General features: G+C 35.3%; 1 protein-coding gene across 2 annotated transcripts in view; it reads right to left on the bottom strand.

Moving 5' to 3' along the window:
• PNPT1 (polyribonucleotide nucleotidyltransferase 1) overlaps positions 1 to 16106 on the bottom strand; it is a 48046-nt gene extending 31940 nt beyond the window's left edge. Inside the window, exons 1-11 of one of the 2 annotated variants that reach the window (XM_054575425.1) lie at positions 15931 to 16106; positions 11831 to 11891; positions 11166 to 11240; positions 10404 to 10509; positions 8663 to 8712; positions 7729 to 7792; positions 7579 to 7626; positions 6536 to 6649; positions 2108 to 2294; positions 1194 to 1245; positions 752 to 809 (exon numbers count right to left, since the gene is read on the bottom strand). In XM_054575425.1, coding sequence (XP_054431400.1) covers positions 752 to 809; positions 1194 to 1245; positions 2108 to 2294; positions 6536 to 6649; positions 7579 to 7626; positions 7729 to 7792; positions 8663 to 8712; positions 10404 to 10509; positions 11166 to 11240; positions 11831 to 11891; positions 15931 to 16091 — 976 coding nt within the window. In that variant the 5' untranslated portion in view covers positions 16092 to 16106. The remainder of the gene's footprint in view (positions 1 to 751; positions 810 to 1193; positions 1246 to 2107; positions 2295 to 6535; positions 6650 to 7578; positions 7627 to 7728; positions 7793 to 8662; positions 8713 to 10403; positions 10510 to 11165; positions 11241 to 11830; positions 11892 to 15930) is intronic. The other variant, XM_054575426.1, reaches the window with a different exon arrangement.
• Between the last annotated feature and the right edge of the window lie 1885 nt (positions 16107 to 17991).

Here is a 17991-nt window from a genome sequence, read left to right as displayed (position 1 = left end):
TAAATAAGGTAACAGCTGTTATATAATGTCTCATTCTTAATAGGATGAAATATAGGGACAGAAGACCAAATTTTTTCAATGACAATTACAGGTAATGGCCTTTATATCAGTGCTTACAGCAGAGTTTTTATCTTAAAATAACTAGTGAGAGATCATTTGTTTTCTGGCAGAAAAATGAACAGGAGCTCTATGTCATATTTGGTACATACTCAGTTTGTGTGATTGAAACTGCAATAAAATCCTTTCCTTAATAATTTCTAAGAGCTAAATTCTCTAAAATCTAAATTTCACAAGTCCACATGATCTTAATAGCAACAGTTAACATTTACCGAACACTTGCTATGTGCCATGCACAGATGTAAATTCTTCACTCTCTCAATCCCCATAAACCAGGTATTATTAGTGTTATAGTTTCATAGGTTAAGAATTCAAGAATTTTAAAGAACATCTTCCAGGTTTTCAGGTATCCTTGACAGGATACAAGGATATCCATCTTAGAATGTAAGAGTCTGATCCAGAAAAGGTCAGGAATATTTCACATTCGACACTTACTGGTGTGCACTGTGTCAGGTGCAGTGCTGAGTACAATCATAGCATTTAATTTAAAAGTAGCCTTGGGATGTATCAGTATCACAAATTTACTGAAGATAAAATTAAGGATCAATGAGAATAATTGATTTCTTCAAGGTTTCACATGCAAAAATTTAAAAATCTGTTCCTTAAATGCTTTTTTAAATGTTAAAAATATTACCTTTTAGTTGTTCCTCTGTATCTAATCTTATCTTATTAACAGCTTCATCTCTGGAAATCTAAGAGAGAGTAGAGGTTCAGTTCTTATACAATACATGGCAACATTCAACATTTCTATTTTTCAATTATTTTACAATTAACACGTTGTAACAATACTCAGATTTCTCTAATGGTAGTAGCCTTTGAAAGACTAGAACAGGCTACTGATTTACAAGAAATATTACCTTTTTATGAATTCATTCAAATGTATTTACGCATGTCCCTAAAACTTGTATTAATCAACAAAAGGAGAATGGAGAGGCAAATAACTAGGCTTTTATTTAGCTTTCTGTTTAGAGATTCTTTTCATAAAAATAGGACTGACATTCACATATAACTTAATTGAGTTATGAAAAAGGAAATTCCCCGAATAATTATATAAGACAAAATCCAGGTATACCTACTTTATCATGCTCATAATCTGTAAAAACTGCATAGAGTCTTTCCATGGCAAGTCTATTTTAAGACAAAATAAACATTAGCATAGTATTTGGAAACATGAGGCAGTGTCTATTACAAAACTGAAATATTTAATAAGCTGAAATACTTAACCATTTTAAAACGAATTAAAAAATCTATTTATTGCTCTTTAACATTGCTAATCTGTTTAATACTTATAATATGATATAGAATACAAATTTCTCTCTCTTTACTTCTCAGAGGAATCACTCACATATGGTATTATGCTCTGCATTCTTAATTGTTCAATTATTTCACCTTAGATTTTTCTTACTCTTTTCTAACCTCTCTCTTTTTTCTTTTCTACCCATTCCGTTATTGCAGGTTTAATTCTTTTTCTGGAAAGTCTATATCTCTTTAATCTGACTGATGGCTCTAAGACTGATATGCAGGGAAATATTAACTTTTCCAATTTATTTTAAATAAATGAAATAATTTTCTGGCAATTCATTCATACTTATTGAGAGCCTGCCTATGTGCAGGCATTGTTCTAATCACTGGTAATACAGTAGTGATTATATTTGATTTCTCTTTGAGAACTTTAACAGTTTCCTTAGCAACTCAAATATCCTATGTTTTATTCTCTTTTTTCCTTGACACAGAGAGATATGTGAACTATCTGAACCTTGATCAATAAGCTCATTCCCCTTTTCACTTGAAATTCAAGCTTAGGCCACCGAAGAACTAGGTATGGGGGTTCATCCTTTTTAAAGGATTAGACTGGTATTCATGGCAATGAATACAGAAGGGTGCTATTTAAGAAGTAACATAAGGATAGTGCTTCCATGTGAAGTATTTTTCTGAGAGGAAATTAGACCTGGTGACAATTTCACAGTTTCTTTGGAACAGATGTTCTTACTTATGAGTGTGTTTCACAATCTCTGGCGAAGGGATAAATAACTTCTGAGGTGTCCTCTTGGTAACACCAGTTTCTTTTACCAACTGTTGGATGCCTTGAATTATTTGTTGTGTGTATTTTACTCCCACTTTGATAGCATGGCAAAAGTCCTGCTGTAAAATGTTTTCTGCAGAGGCTTCCAACATGACTATTTAAAGGAAAAAAAAAAAAAGATTGCTATTTGAACATATTATCAACATAACATTGTCAATTAACAACATAAATTCTACAGATCAATTTTAGTAATGGTCTATTTACCTTTTGATTTTTTTTCTCAGAATTAACATACTTCAAAATGTAAACAATAAGTGAATGAAGAAACCTTGATATTTGAAGTCAGGTTTATATTCTTTAATGAGGGATTTCCCATAAAAAAGTGAAACAAAAAGGAATAAACTATGCATACTTTTAAAAATAACACCTTTATTAGATATAATTCAAATACCATAAATCCCACCTTTTAAAGTGTACAATTACATTGATTTTTAATATGTATTTAAAATGAAATTTTAAAATATCACAACAGGTGTCCAATAAATGTTTCCTGTTTCAATTTATTGGATATGACCTCCCACTTAATTCTTTCGTTGTCACATTGTCTAAGTCTTGTACCAATGGGGAAATTTTTGCAGTGATATGTTGCAACTAAGCCAACTAGAAGATACTAGCTACTACCATAAAATGGTTGCTTGTATCATTTTGTAATAGTAAGACTCCTATGTTAAAGAGTATAGCTCTAAGTAGGGCTATTCCCATGGTACCTCAGTAAAATCTGCTATACAGGTTTCACTTTGGTTTCTGCAAGGCTGAAGAGTCCTGTCAACTTGTGTGTCATTTCTGGCATTTCCCAACTTGTGCCAAGTCAAAGGTCATGTAATGCATAGTTAATATCATATCTAATAGTCTAACCACATCATGTTGCCATTAAGATTTATTATTACATAAAAAGTCACTTCTAAGCCTTCTAAGTGTACTCTAGAATGGAAAAAAAAAAAAAAACTATGTGCTTTTTATGTTGGAATTCCATGAATTAACTGAAACAATTCCGTTAGATCCGTGAAACTACAATAGAACATTTGTGCCATTGGAGTCCTAGAAAGAGAGGAAAAAGATGGCAGGACTAAATAGTACTTGGGCAAAAAATAGCTAAAAACTCTCCAAATTTGGCAAAGACAAACCTACAGAGTCAAGAAGCCAAGTAAACACTACACAGGGTAGTTAAAGAAAGACATATCATAATTAAACTTCTGAAAACCAAAGACAAAGAAAAAAATCTTGAAACCAGCCAGATAAAAACGATACCTTACTTATATGGGGAAAACAATTCAAATAACATTAAATTTATCATTAGAAACCATGGAGGCTACAAGAAAGTGGTATAACATTTTGCAGATGCTGAAAGAAAAGAACTGTTAACCCAGAATCCTATACCCAGTGAAAATATATGGGTAAATATACTTTTCTTCTCGAGTTTTCTAAATTATGTTTGATGCCTGAGGCAAAAGCAAACATCTTATTACTTCCTGCTGTGGTTTTAAATGTAGAGGAATATTAAAACAGTTATAAGGGGAGAAGGGTAAGGGGAGGTACGGGTTCAAGAAGTCATGTGAGGCATGAAGAACTTTCCTTTGATAGCATGTTACTGAGATGATTATATTCTTTTACTCATCTGTATTCCCATAACATCCCCTTTCACTTTCACAGAATTAAACTGGATATTTAAAAAATGCATTTAACATGTAAATAATACTTCCGTAAATTCATTTTAAAAAGAGACTATGAAAAGACTATGGCAAAGAAAATGAATATTCCTAAAATAAACTTTGTTTTCACCAACTACACTTTAAAGCAGTTCATTTTCAAAAATGCTTATAAAACATTCCTTATAGTCTGGAGTGAAGAGATCTGTGCTGTACAATGTGGCAACTACTGGCCCAATGTGGCTCTCTGCAATATCACTAATCTTCCTGTGTATCCTAGTATACACAGAAAGAATAGCAATATCATATGTACCAGCCGAAAACAGGCATCTAAATAGCCTTGTGGAGAATAATGGCTGCTGAAGTAATCTAGCAGTTGACAGCACAAGAAACTTACTCTTGCACCAAAAGGTCATACTTTGAAGATTCTGATTACTCAATATTTTAATAATAACATAGCAGCAATTACTTTTTTGTATCCCAGATATTCCATGACAGTGGTATTTGATATGGACTCAATATTAACTTTAACATGAACACGGAGTCAAGTGTGTATTTGGTGCACTTTTATGAAAGCACAGAGACTTGGCTAAAATACCTTCATGGAAATAGTGATGCAAAAGTCATAAAATGTACGCTGGTCATTTCTGAAACCAGTCTCCTTACTGACTGCTTCTCAATCACACTCAACTTCCCTGTAATTACTCAGGACTACACTCTCGTGGTTTATGCAGTGTTTAAAAGTCTCATTCTGCCATCTGGAGAGCAACAGGTGAGACCAGTCAGCTGAAAGGCTGCCTTATGGGTCTTTTATGGCATGCCACAGATACAGTAAATATGCTTAGTTCATTCCTCCAATGTCTATTTTAAATTAGAGGGGTTCAAACTTTAGGGCAGATAGAGGCTACATGACCATTTAGAAGCAAGTTTATTTTTTGTGTCTTAATAGTAATAGCAGGTATTGCATGGATGCCTACTAGCTACTAGGTATGATGGTGGGCAATTCATAAAACCTTGACTTTAATCTTCACCACAACCCTATAAAGTAGTCAGATCAATTTACTGATAGTGTAACTTGAAGAAAAAAAAAATTCAGATGAAACCAAAAACCAAATGAACTTTAAATAGTAAACTAATATTTGCTCAAGGCCCTTTCTGAGATGCTCAATACAATGTAGGGCCCATCTATTAATTCACGGCTTCCCCAAATCTTTAGAATACCCTCTTTACATTGTGCTAGTTCTCCACAGTATGAATCCCACCTTCTGGAGGAAAAATCCAAAAACCATCTCCTTGCCTCCCTGGTAGTCAAGGATGCAGTCATCTGTCAGTTCTGCCCAATGAGATGGAAGTAGAAATGCTATGAGGGGTACGAAAAGGCTACTTAAAAGGGGGGGGTAACTCACTTGGCTGGGACACACCTTTTTGCTATTCCCTTACTTTTTCTTCCTCCTGCCCTTAAGTCCGCTAAGTTGGCCCGAGCTCTGGTAGCCAGTTCAAAAGCATGAAGATGTGAGCCATACCTTGAGGATGGCAGAGCAGAAAGCTAGAAGGAACCCAGATTTCCTAAGCTGTATAACTATCCCGGACTCACTTACGTTTGAATTTCTTTTACCTGAGGGAAAAATAACTTCCCATCTTAAGCCTTTTTATTTCGTTTAACAACACAATCCCTAACTAATAGGTAGATATATACAATGCCTGTTACATGCATTCTATCATATAGCACCTAATTCTTATTCCATTACCGACTGATAATCCAAAAGAAGCTAGAAATGAGCTGTTTCACACATTAATTGTCCCAAAAAGAAGCACTAAAAGTTTAATAGTTTATATTGTATCAAAATGTTTCCTCACTAGAAGGTCTTATGTCTAAAAGTCCCAGACATCAAATATCATGTAGGAGAATAAACTGAGAAATGACCTTAATTAATTTATCCAAGGTAACATGGTTAATATGTAGCAGATGCTGGGTTTCAAACCTAGCTCATTCTGACTGTTAAGGCCCATTCTCCTTCAGTAGAACCAGGCTCTGATTTTCATTCATGCATTTATGACATTTTTGGTACAAGGAGTGAAGGTAACATAATGCATTTCTTCTATTTTATTACTAGTTTTCCACCTCAGAAATAGGTCACCTCTTTCTCAGAGGACATCAAACAGGCTTAGAATGACTGAATTACCTAAGTGAACATATTTAAATTATAAAACAATTTATTACCAGAGTTAGAACTTTAATTTTTAGATTGGCTTATCAATTTTAAAATTAATTACTGGCCCTGGCCAGGTAGCTCAGTTGGTTGGAGAATCATCCCAATACACAAGGGTTGCGGGTTCGGGTCTTGGTTAGGGCACACACAAGAAACAACCAATGATGCACAAGTAACTGGAAAAAATCGATTTCTCTCTCTCTCAAATCAATGAAAATATTAAAAATAATTACTAAAATTATTTTGTTAAAGATTCTTGTATTTCAATCAAAGCTGTATAACATTCTATAATTTCTGGTATGGTCTGATATGACAAAAGAGCACTACCACAATTAAGGCAGCAATAAAAGAAAACAAAAATCCTTATAATTAATTGATAAAACACACATTAAAAAAAAAAAAAAAGAGTCTAAATGCATTTTAAGAAGCCAGAACTTGTAAGTAAAATCCAGAACAAATTTAGTACTTAAACTACTTACCAATTTGACTTCTAGGTGCTCCAGCAACCACTAAATTTAAAGTACTGGAAGACATTTCTTTTCGTGTAGGGTTAATAACACAGTCTCCATCAATCATTCCTACTCGTACTGCTCCTAGAGTATATTAAAATATTGTCAATTGTGTAATAAAAGTTCTCAGTTTTCCAAGACATTATTCCAGTGATGGCTTCAATCTCTATCTTTGATTGTGACCAAAATAAAGTCTATATTTCTTCCATGGTATTCAAGGCCCAAAAAGCATCAGAGCCTGCCCCATCTCCTTGCCTCACGGAGTCACTGTGAGCTGCTCCAACATACAATCTCTTCCATGCCTCTGTGATTATGCTCAAGCTCTTCTCCTGGTCTAGACTGTACTTTTGACAAGGCAAATGCTTACATCTGATCCTCCTCCTCGGGTTCAGCTTAAATGCTGACTACTCTTGAGAAGCCCTCTTGACAGTCTTACAAGACTCAACAAAACTGCGGTTCTTTACCACTTTCTTAAGCGCTCTGACTTCACCTTTACAATACTGTTTAAAAATAACCATTTTTGTTTCCCAAGAACTGCCTCATTTGTCTTTGAATTGCTGGTCCCAAGCTGCCTTTGTTTCTGCAGACTTAGCTCAGTATCTGGCATTTAGGGCACTTCATAATTACTCCACAAATAGTTTTTATATTGCATGATTATAACTTATAAGAGCTATAAATTACAAACATGTTTGTTTTTATCTTGAAAGAGTATGTACTCTGACAATTTCTCAGTCAAAAGAAAAGTCCTCAAACAGAAGCGGCAACTAAGAAGTCAAAGTACCCAGGAACACAAACTCTCTAACACCATAACATTCCTGTCAGAAACAAAATCCAAGGCAAGGATGAAAATGTCACAAAGAGCTGAAACAAATCTTAAGAGTATCATATAATTCAAGATAATAATAATAATAAGAGAGTAAGTTGGAGCCAGTAAATGTAGGCCCTTGCTAATAAGATGCTCACTAGTACTTCCTGAAATACCATAAATGTTTTATTTTCAAATCCTAACTTACCAATAGGTCCATTCCAAGGAATATCTGATAATGACAGGGCTACAGAAGCTTTAAAAAAAAAAAGAAAAAAATTAGAGCTGAAAAAAAAAATATTTCACTGCTTTTTAAAAATTAAGTAGTGATAATTTTAATCTCTATTTTAATACTTACCACCATTAATTGCTAGGACATCAGGTTCATTAACACCATCCACTGCTAACAAATTACAAAGGACCTGGTACAGGGAAAAAATTTAAATCCAGTTAACAAAATATACTGGATTTGGAAGGATTATCATTTCAGTTAATATCTTGGCCTAAAATATAGGAGCACGTACATGGTTAAAAGCATGGCCTTTGTAGTCAAACTCCTTAATTTTGATTATCACTTAACTACATGCTTGACCATGGACAAATTACTTAAATTAAGCCTCAAGTATCCTCACCTTTAAAAGGAAAAATAATTGCATCTTCCTGAAAAGTTCTTAAGAAAATTACTGGAAATATTGTGTGTAAAGCATTTATAATACTGGATATGGTGAAAGTACTCAGTAAGTGTTAGCTATTTCTATTACATAAAAATATTGTTATCTGTTTCTATGTACAGACAAAACAACAGTTAATTAAAGTATATGGGTCATTCTGAAAGAAAATATTAAAATATAATGGAGAGGTTTGGAGGACCCAGCCATAAACATGGGTAGTAAAGATGAGTTGTGGTGACAGTCCCGGCCTCTGTTACTAACATCACCTACGAGGCCCAAACGGATCTGCCCCCACCCGCCCCAATCACTCTAAACTTTCAAACTCACCAATTTCTTTTTTGCCTCAGGACTTTTGTGCCTCCCATTCCATCTGTCTGGAAAGCTTTCCCCACATTCCTGGGTTGGCTAACTCCTATTCATAATTCAGGTATCAGCTCAAATTGACACTGAATACATATTATTTAAAATTAGGTTTTTAAAAAAAAACAATGTAAAATGTAGTAGCATCACTAAAAATTCTTATTTTGTATCCTTTATATAATGGTTAGCTAACAAGTATCATAGAGATTCTTTACATAATTTTTGACTGCCTGGAAACAAATGACTTACAGGAGACCCTACCTGCGTATCATAAAAGTAGCCAGCTGGAAAAAGAGGTCTAATCGAACGATCTGCCAAAAAAAGAGGGGGGGGGGGGAGAGGGAGAGAGGGAGAGAGAGAGATATTAAATTGTACCGACAGAAGTAGCTTTATAGTTCAAAACATTTTCCCTTTTAATACCAGCTAAAAAATAACATAGCTAGCTGTTCGACATGTCAAAAAAGAAAAATCCCCTCAGACTGATTTACCGAAAAGGACAAAAATAAATGTCAATGTTTGAATTAATACACACCATGCCCTAACAACAAAAAATTAGCAGAGCAGGAACACCAAAGTCTAAAATTGGGCAACAGCTCCTCATTCTGGTTCCTCAGGTATGAGTTATATAAGCAGAGGAAAGAAACTTAACACCAATAACAGACTAAAAGAAAATCCTTAGTATTTTGAGTCTGAGGAATGCACGTAAATACACACAAACTAACAACTTCTGGGTATAAGAAGTATAAAATACAAGTGATCCCACAATATTTAAATGTCAAAGATTTCTGCCTCAAGGGTGAGGATGGGGTTTCAGTGCACCAGATGGAGGCTTGGACCAGAGTAAGGCAATGGAAGGGGAAGATTAGAAAGATTTAGGAGATAATCAATTGGATTGGTTGAGGGCGTGGTCAAGGATGAATCTCAGGTTTTTGGCTTGTGTTATAGGTGACACAGAAGAATGGATGAACTTCATTAATTGATTGTCTACTTTTTATTATAATCTGTTATGCATACAAAGGTATTATTTTGTATATATGCAATTTGAAGAATAATAATTAAAACTTATTTACCCTTTATGTCACTTGAGAAAAAGTACATACTAATACATTCAAGGTCTTTCAGCTCCCTCTGTAATCACATGCCCCCATCCTTCTCCATAGAGGTAACCATGATCCTCATTTGTTTAACCTTGTCTCTGCTTTTCTTTGTTGTTTTTACTATATATGTATCAATTCTTCTTTTTTAATTTTAAAAAGACTTTATTTATCTTTAGAGAGAGGAAGGAAGGAAGAGAGGGAGAGAAACATCAATGTTCAGTTGCACCTTGTGTACCCCCTACCTGGGACTAGGCTTGCAACCCAGGCATGTGCCCTGAACTGAGAATCAAACTCGTGACCCTTTAAATCGCGGGCTGGCGCTCAATCCACTGAGCGACACCTGTCAGGGCCATATGTATCAATTCTTAAACAATACAGTGATTGGTTTAATGTAGTTTTGAACTTTATGTTTGTTCTGTTTGGGGTTCATTGAGCTTCTTCAATCCAAAAGGCTTATAGTCTTAATAAAATTTGTAAAAACTTTGGGGGAAAAAAAGGATGTCAAAGTTTGAAAGATTACAGACATATCTGAGTAGTTGATAAATATAATGCTTTTAGGAATTCCTACGCTAAACATAAAAATGAAAATTACTAGAGAGATTCAACAGGGTAGAGGCATGGGACATGGAATTTATGTACTCAATGAGATCCATTCATTTAGTCAACAAATATTTGAGTGCCTGTTTTGTGCCAGGCAGTATACCAGGTCCAAGGGATTCAGTAGAACAAAAAGAGTTTTTCCTCTCTTGAAGCCCATATTTGAGTGAGAGGATACAAAAGGTAAATAATCTTAGGCATTGTTAATGTAATGAAAGTTTAAGAGATACTGTAGAACACAGATGAAAGAGAGAGAAGCTAAAACAGGCATACCAGAGAGTGTTAATGCCCCTATCTTCGTATCTTACCTATCACTCTACTTGTAAGAATTTCTTTATCAGAAGATCCAATCTCTCTTCTAAGATAGTTTGTGGGAATTCTACCTGCAGCAGCGGCCTTCTGCCTGTAGTCAACCTGAAGTAGCAATGAAAAGAACGAAGTTCATTTGACTGCTTTTTGTAGTAAAAAACTATTCCCTAAAAACTACTATGATGATGCTGCTTCTCCTGAGGTTGCAAGCAACATCTTCCAGACTAAGAGTGGAATATATTTTACTTACTTTTAGAGTTTTGCACCAATTAGGAAAAGGAGAGCTAATAGAAATGTTTCAGCAAAATGAATTTTAAAAAGCTTCCACTACTCTCCAAAGTAGCTTATTCTGGCCAAGTCAAACATTTTCTTTTTCGTATAAACCTTTTTTATAAGAAGTTGTAAAATCCTAATTAACTTTTCACTCTTTAGCAAACATATATTAATACTTGCAGACTTATACTAAAGGAAAATCTATGAAAACAATGCATTCATTGTTTACTTATTCAATATCAAAGTACTCAAGTACTTCCACTTGTCAACTTCTGAACCTGGACATTCTAAAGTATGCTAACTACTAATATAAAAACTGGTCATGAAGCAAACAGTTTAAATTCTTTTAACTAGTTAGTATCAGACAACTAAGGAAAATCCTTTGTTGTGGGAAATTAGTATTTTGCATTCTCTAGACAGTGGACAAAAATACTACGAATTCTACACTTATGCTATATTACAGTTCACATAAACCAGAAAATACTTACCACCAAAGGCATGAACTGGGAAGGCGAAGGTTTTGTTTTACTGACCGCTGTGACCATCACTGCAGTGTCACCTGACTTAGTTAAAAATAAACAACACTGGTAAATTCCTTTAAAATCAGATATTAACACGTAAGTAGTGATTGAGTGACTCCTCATTCCAGTTAAACCCAAGTAAAAGAGGACAGTTATCCCATGGCCTAATGACTATGAAAATAATTACTCACAAGTAGTCCAATCTTGATCTCTTCTGCATGGTCATGTTTTATGTTAGAATAGTCACTGAACTTTTCAAAAGCAATAGAACTAAAAGGAAAAGGCTAATCCAATCACGTTTCTATTTCTTATGAGAAAATTTAGGCTATACATAAAGAAAAAAATCCCAAGTATTACTACTGAAGAAACCAGTAAAATCACCTTCTCAGGAAAAGCATTAAAGAATATATTAACAGAATAAAATAGAACTCTAACTTTGGATGCGATCTTAGGAGTCATTTAATATATTTGGCCCTCTGACCACTTGGTTACCTGGAATAGCTCTGACACTAGAAATGGTATGAATTAATTTCCAGTATCAAAATTCTAAAAAATTACATGGTGTAAAAATATTCAGTACCAGTTCCATAACCCTTTTTAAAAATGAAAATGTAAAGAACTGTACTTTTTACCTGTACTACAGCAGAGCCATCTGCAAATCTGGCCAGTTTCCCAGAAGATATTTCTAATTTTCTGTTTAAAAAATAAAAATTCAGTAAAAAAGGACTTAAGTCATCAGTATAATTCCCAGCCTAGCATACAATAATTATAGATTCTAACAGATGAACTAAGGTTTCCAAGCCCTACAGGACCCCGCCCAGCAAATAAACAAACAAACAAACAAAGGGTAGTGTTCATAATCATTATTAAAAGTACAAAGGTAATCTAAATGAAACTATTTTTGGGGTAGAGAAGCTCTCTTCCTAAATGTTAATTTCCATTTAGTACTTCAGTCTCTTCACCCCTTGCCTTGTTGACTAAAGCAAGCTTTTAACACACAAACCAGATCATTTCCCTACTTAAAATCCTTTAAAATTTCCCCACTGCTTTCAAGGCAATATATACTCCAAAAATTGCCTAGAGACCTTCATGTTCAACAATGGTGCCAAGACAAGTCAATGGGGGAAAGAAGAGTCTTTTTTAACCAATGGTGCGGACAACTGGATATCCATGCACAAAAAAGTTAATGAAGTTGGACCCCTTCCTTATACTATGAATAAAAGTTAATTCAAAATGGACCATAGATCTAAGTATGAGAGCTGAAACCATAAAATTCTTAGGAATAAATCATGGGAGTAAATCTCCATAAACTTCTAAGTCTTATATATAACATTGAAAACACAAGTGACAAAAGAAAAGATAATCTGGACTTCATCAAAATTAAAAACTTTCATGCTTCATAGGACATCATCATGAAAGTAAAGGAAATGTGAGAGATGTTGATAGCTGGGGAGTTATGCATATGGGGGACAGTGGGTAAATGGGAAATCTCTGTACTTTCCCTCAATTTTGCTGTGAAACTAATAGTGCTCTAAAAAATAAAATCTAGTTAAAAAAAAGTGAAAGAAAACCCATAGAGAAAATATTTGCAAATCAAGGAACTTGTCTCTATGATATGTAAAGAATTCTCACAACTCAACAATAAATACAATCCAATTTTATAGACTGGAAAAGGATCTGAACAGGTGTTTCCCCAGAGAGGATCTACAAATGACCAATAAATACATGAAAATATGCTCAAAATCATTAGCCACCAGGGAAATGCAAGTCAAAACCACAGTAAGATACTACTTCACCACTATGAGATACTACTTCATATTTACTAGGCATATTAGTTGGTGAGGATAAGGAGAAACTGGAACCATCACACACTTGAAATGTAAAATGGTGTACCTGGTTTGGGAAATAATCTCACAATTCCTCCAAAGGTTAAACACACAAGTATCATATGACCCAGCAACTCTACTCCTGTATATATACCCAACAGAAATGAAAACATGTCCATGCAAAAATTTGCATATGAATGTTCATAGTAGCATTATTCATAATAGCCTCAAAATGGAAATAACCCAATAGTCTGTCAACTGAAAAATGAATAAATAAAATGTGGTATGATCCATACAATGAAATATTATTCAGCATTAAAAAAAGAAGTACTAATACATGTTGCAATATGGATAAGCCTTGGAAACATGCTAAGTGAAAGAAGGCAGTTACAAATGACTACCTATCATTTGATTTCATTTACAGGAAATGCCCAGAACAGGCAAATCCACAGAGAGAGAAAGTACATTAGTGGCTGCCTAGGGCTGTGGGGTCTGGGGATAAATAAATTACTGCTAATTGACAGAGGTTTCTTTTTTAGGTGACGAAAGTGTTCTAAAATGATTATGGTGATGGTTGCAAATCTCTACGAATCTACTAAAAATTACTGAATTGTACATTCAAAATGGGTAAATTGTACGGTATGTGAATTATACCTTATTAAGGCTATCTTATATAGTATATGAAATAGGAAGCATTGTCAGCCTTGTTTCCCAGTTTCTACACAGAGCACAGGGCTTGAAACAGACCAGCAAATCTTGCCAGAGCCTATAACTTGTGAAAGAGTATTGTGAGGCCAACTAACTCTGTGACTCCTGAAAATAATTAGGAAGATGTTTAGACCCATGAGCTCAGCTTTAGAAACATTCTATCATCCGCCAGTGTTGAGAAATATACAAGCAAACACTGGGGTGGGTGCACATCTCCCTGCCCCCCATGCCCTGCCCCAAGCAAAATTACTTTATCCATCACATGTCAAAGGGATGAATGGACAACCCTTAATATTGCCACCCATTATTTTGACAGAAGCCTGAGTGAGTGAAAAGCGTATTTATCTATTCAGTTAAGACTCATTTTGTTAAGTTTGAAAGTCAGAATAAAGCCTGTACATTTGTACTATCAGCCCTGACCTTGAAATGTGGAGAAACATCTTCCTCTGGCATCCACCAAGAAAAATTCAGTCATATGAAACTAAACCAACCAACCAACCCACCTTTAAACTCACATTTCACTTTTTTGATCCACCTAGTGAGTTATTTTGTAGCTACTCAAATGCACTCTCTCACCTCTGCAATTTCTCTTGCACTTTCTGTGCTACTTTCTCCTTGCCCTTCAAGATTCACTCTCAATGGGAAGCTTTAGCATGGAACAACATGCCTGTGTTCCCTTAGCACCCTGTTCATACCTCTCCCATAGTGCTTTTCCCAGGACTGCACCTGTGTTTGTTACTTCCTCATACAGAGCGCTGTACATTGTAGAAACTCAACAAAAGCTTGTTGAAATGAAAATTAAACAGCTGCCTCAAAGGTTACTATTTTAAATACATACCTGAAAAATACCACAATAGTATAAATCTTCCTCAGCCGCTGTAAATTCACATGACAACAAATATAAAGTGCATGGTACATAGTAGTCACCCACTAAATGTTGCAAACAACAAACTTATAACAAAGATAAAAATGCTTTGAGTCTCTGGTGTCAAGCACATAGTAGGTGTCTGTTGAATGTAATATTCTGGGGCACTTGTTCAGTCCTTGAATAATGGAAGAGAGATCTTCTCCCTCGAAAAATCAGAATCAAAGAATACCAGACGTGGAAAGAGCCTGAGAGATCACCTAGTCTAGAGGTCAACAAACTATATAGCTTGCTTCTGTGCCGCCTTTCAGCTAAGAATGTGTCCTTACAGTTTTACAGGGTTTGTAAACACACATGAAAATGTGACAGACAGTATACAGCCCACAAAGCCTAAGATAATTACTGTTTGGTCCCTTACAGAAAAGGTTCGCAGACTCTTGATCTAGTCCAGTCTCCTCATTTTGTGAAATAAAATGGTGAAGTAATTTGTTCAAGATCAGTCATTTGGTAAGTTAGGGAGGAAGGCCTGGATTTAAAGCCAGATGTTTTGGCTTTTTATATGAACTACGGTAAAAAAAAAATTTTAAATACATGTAAAAAATGTGTGTTTATGTACATATAGATATAAAGCAAACACTAGCAGTTTCCTTTCTTTTAAAGATGATTCAAGTAGAATTTTTTAAAAGTAATTTTACACATGAATTCTGGCAAAAGACCCCAGTAAAAAGTAGAGGGTTTGTAACAAAGAAACACTAGTCCAAAATTCATTGAGTCTCAGAGTACTGGCTTTAACTGAGAAAGTTAACCATTACTGAACCTCTGCTTTCTTAACTATAAAAATGGGGTTAATGGTACCTTTGCTACAGATTGTAAAAGGAGTGTAGTATGTAACTGCTGTTCAATACACTAACGTTTCCCTTCCCTTTATGCGCGGGATCACACTGGCCACGCTTTTAGGCAAGAAATCGGGTTGGAGGAGGTGAGCATCCACGGTCAGCTCATTATCCTTAAGTGGAAGGTTTCATATTTCAGGCTTCATAAATCCCCGAAATTACAGGGAATGGAGGTCAGCTGGTCAGACACAGGTGAAGAGAGGAAGCCCGAAGAGGGGAGGAGGGAGGGCCAAGAAACAAAGGACAGAAGCCTGAGAGAGAGGGAGGGAAGGGCGAGGGTGCCGGGAGGCAGACTCCAAACCCGGAAAGGGAAACTTGGAATTAAGTTCAGAGGGGAAAGAGCCCTGGATTGCCAGATTTCTACCCTGGGAAACAAATGTACTCGTGCTGGCCGGGCAGAGTGCCTTGTGAAAGGGCAGATAATGCACGTCCGTCCTTACCTGTTGCCTAAGTCCACGGTCACGGCACGGGATCCCGCGCCACTCCATAGTGCTCGCACATGCAACTGGGTGAGTGCCTGGTGCCGGCCCGGCAGACGGAGGGGACTATCGCCCAGCGGCCGGAGACGGAGGCACGAGCAGCAATGCCTGCAGGCCGCCATGACACCGGCACGCGGTCAGCCAGGGCTGCACTCTGATTGGCTCACTTTGCAGATGGTGGGGCGGAGCCTGTTGTAGTTTCGTTTCTGCGGGGCCAGGGGGAACTCGGGCAACGGAGATACCTTGGCCTCTTTCTACGAGAGCTAGAGAGGGTCAAACCTAACTTGCCAGTGAGAGGCAATTAGAAAAAATTGCTTTTTCTTGCTAGTGTAGTTTAAAAGAACATTCTAGAATAATGTGTTAAATAAGTAAATATGTAGAGTATTAATAGAAGTCATCAGACAACACATTGTTATTTGACTTATGTGAGTTGAGAATTAGGAGAATTTGTGAGGTGAGCCATACGTAGCAAGAGATCTCGCCACCCTGTGCCCTGGTTTTTATTTTATAAATTTCATACAAGGAATATATTACTGTTTTATGTTAATTTATCTTAGTAAGTTAATTTGTCGTTGACCTATATATCATTTTAGGTAACTTTATATCATAATTCCTGATTCATCTTCATTTTCATTGTTACTCTTTAGCAATTCATTTCACTGCTCCTTTAGTTCAAATGTTAATATTTTTAAGCCAACTCAATTTTGGAAAATATTTTTGGAATTTTTTTTTGTTTTTTTTTCGGAATTTGAATTTAATAAATGTTAAGTAATGAATAAATTTCTCCCAGCCCTCCTAATCCAGTCTGTTGGAAAAATCTTTGTGTGGTTTTCTGAATGAACCAATGATTTTTTTTTATTATTATGAGAATCATATTTTTCTTCTAAGGTTATAAACCCCTTCCCCCAAAGAAAGTGGAACAACAAAACACAACCCACGCTCAAACGTGATTTTAAGAACTAAAAATGTTAAACTCTAGACAAATGATTTGGTGACAAAGCAGCTACTTGACATCTTATTTCATGATCTATTAACACTGATTTGGATTTTTCATACCAATAGAAGGTGTTACTACTAACTCTATGGGTATTTAGTATTAAGGTAGTTTTGCCTCTTCCTCTACCTTTGATTTTACCTTATGTTGCAGCAGTGTTTTCGAGACCAACCCATTGAAACCTGTCATAATGACAAATCTATCAGAATCTATTTGCTGTAATTCAACATGACTTTGGGTTTATTCAATAAAAATACTAAATCACCTTTTAGCAATGCGCTTAATACTGTATAATCATTTTCATTCAGGCAGTATTGCCTAATAGTTTAGGAGAGCACTTTTGTTTCAGACCCCCATGGATCAGTTAGCTTTCATCCAGCTGGAAATGCTGGAAAGCAGCATTTATACAGTAAGCCCACCTGTTTCCTCACACGCATCCAAAGTAATTGAAATGGTAGTAATTGAATCATAAACTCAAAGACAAATTTTGGTATTGAAATTTTGTACCGAAGAGCTTTGTTATGAAGTAGTCATACAGATGATCCAGACTTTGTTTATAGTAAACATTTTAAGAATAGTAGAGAAACAAAAATATTAAATTTAAATTCTTGTGGTTGTAATTACCAAAGCATTATCTATGAGGTTTGGTCTGGGATGTCACAGTCTAGAAGTATAGTTCTTCTAATTATAGTTTGACAGAAAAACATAATTTAAAAGGAATTTCTTTACCTATAACCCTTGAAGGACATTAAAGGTAATCCATTTAAATCCACCAGCAATGTTTCTCAGAGCTTCATTTTTCTTTTCTTTAAACTCCAGTGAACCTGCATCAAAATGGCTACACTCTGAGGAACAATTTTATTTAAGTAAAATTTCATTACATTAAATTATTGTGAATTAAAATTTAATTTGGCTTGTAATTTGGTTTAGACCATAAAAAGGGAGTTTTTATGTCTTGTAATATATATGTACACATTTAAGGAACATAGTAAAAAGTATCGGCAAACACTGAGAGGGCTCATGAAAAT

Source organism: Pteronotus mesoamericanus, unplaced genomic scaffold (genome assembly GCF_021234165.1).
Source record: "Pteronotus mesoamericanus isolate MK-2021 breed Mesoamerican mustached bat unplaced genomic scaffold, CSHL_Meso_final contig_291, whole genome shotgun sequence".
Classification (NCBI taxonomy): Eukaryota; Metazoa; Chordata; class Mammalia; order Chiroptera; family Mormoopidae; genus Pteronotus; species Pteronotus mesoamericanus.
Note: the sequence above shows the minus strand (reverse complement) of the source record. Positions and strands in the feature narration are given on the sequence as shown.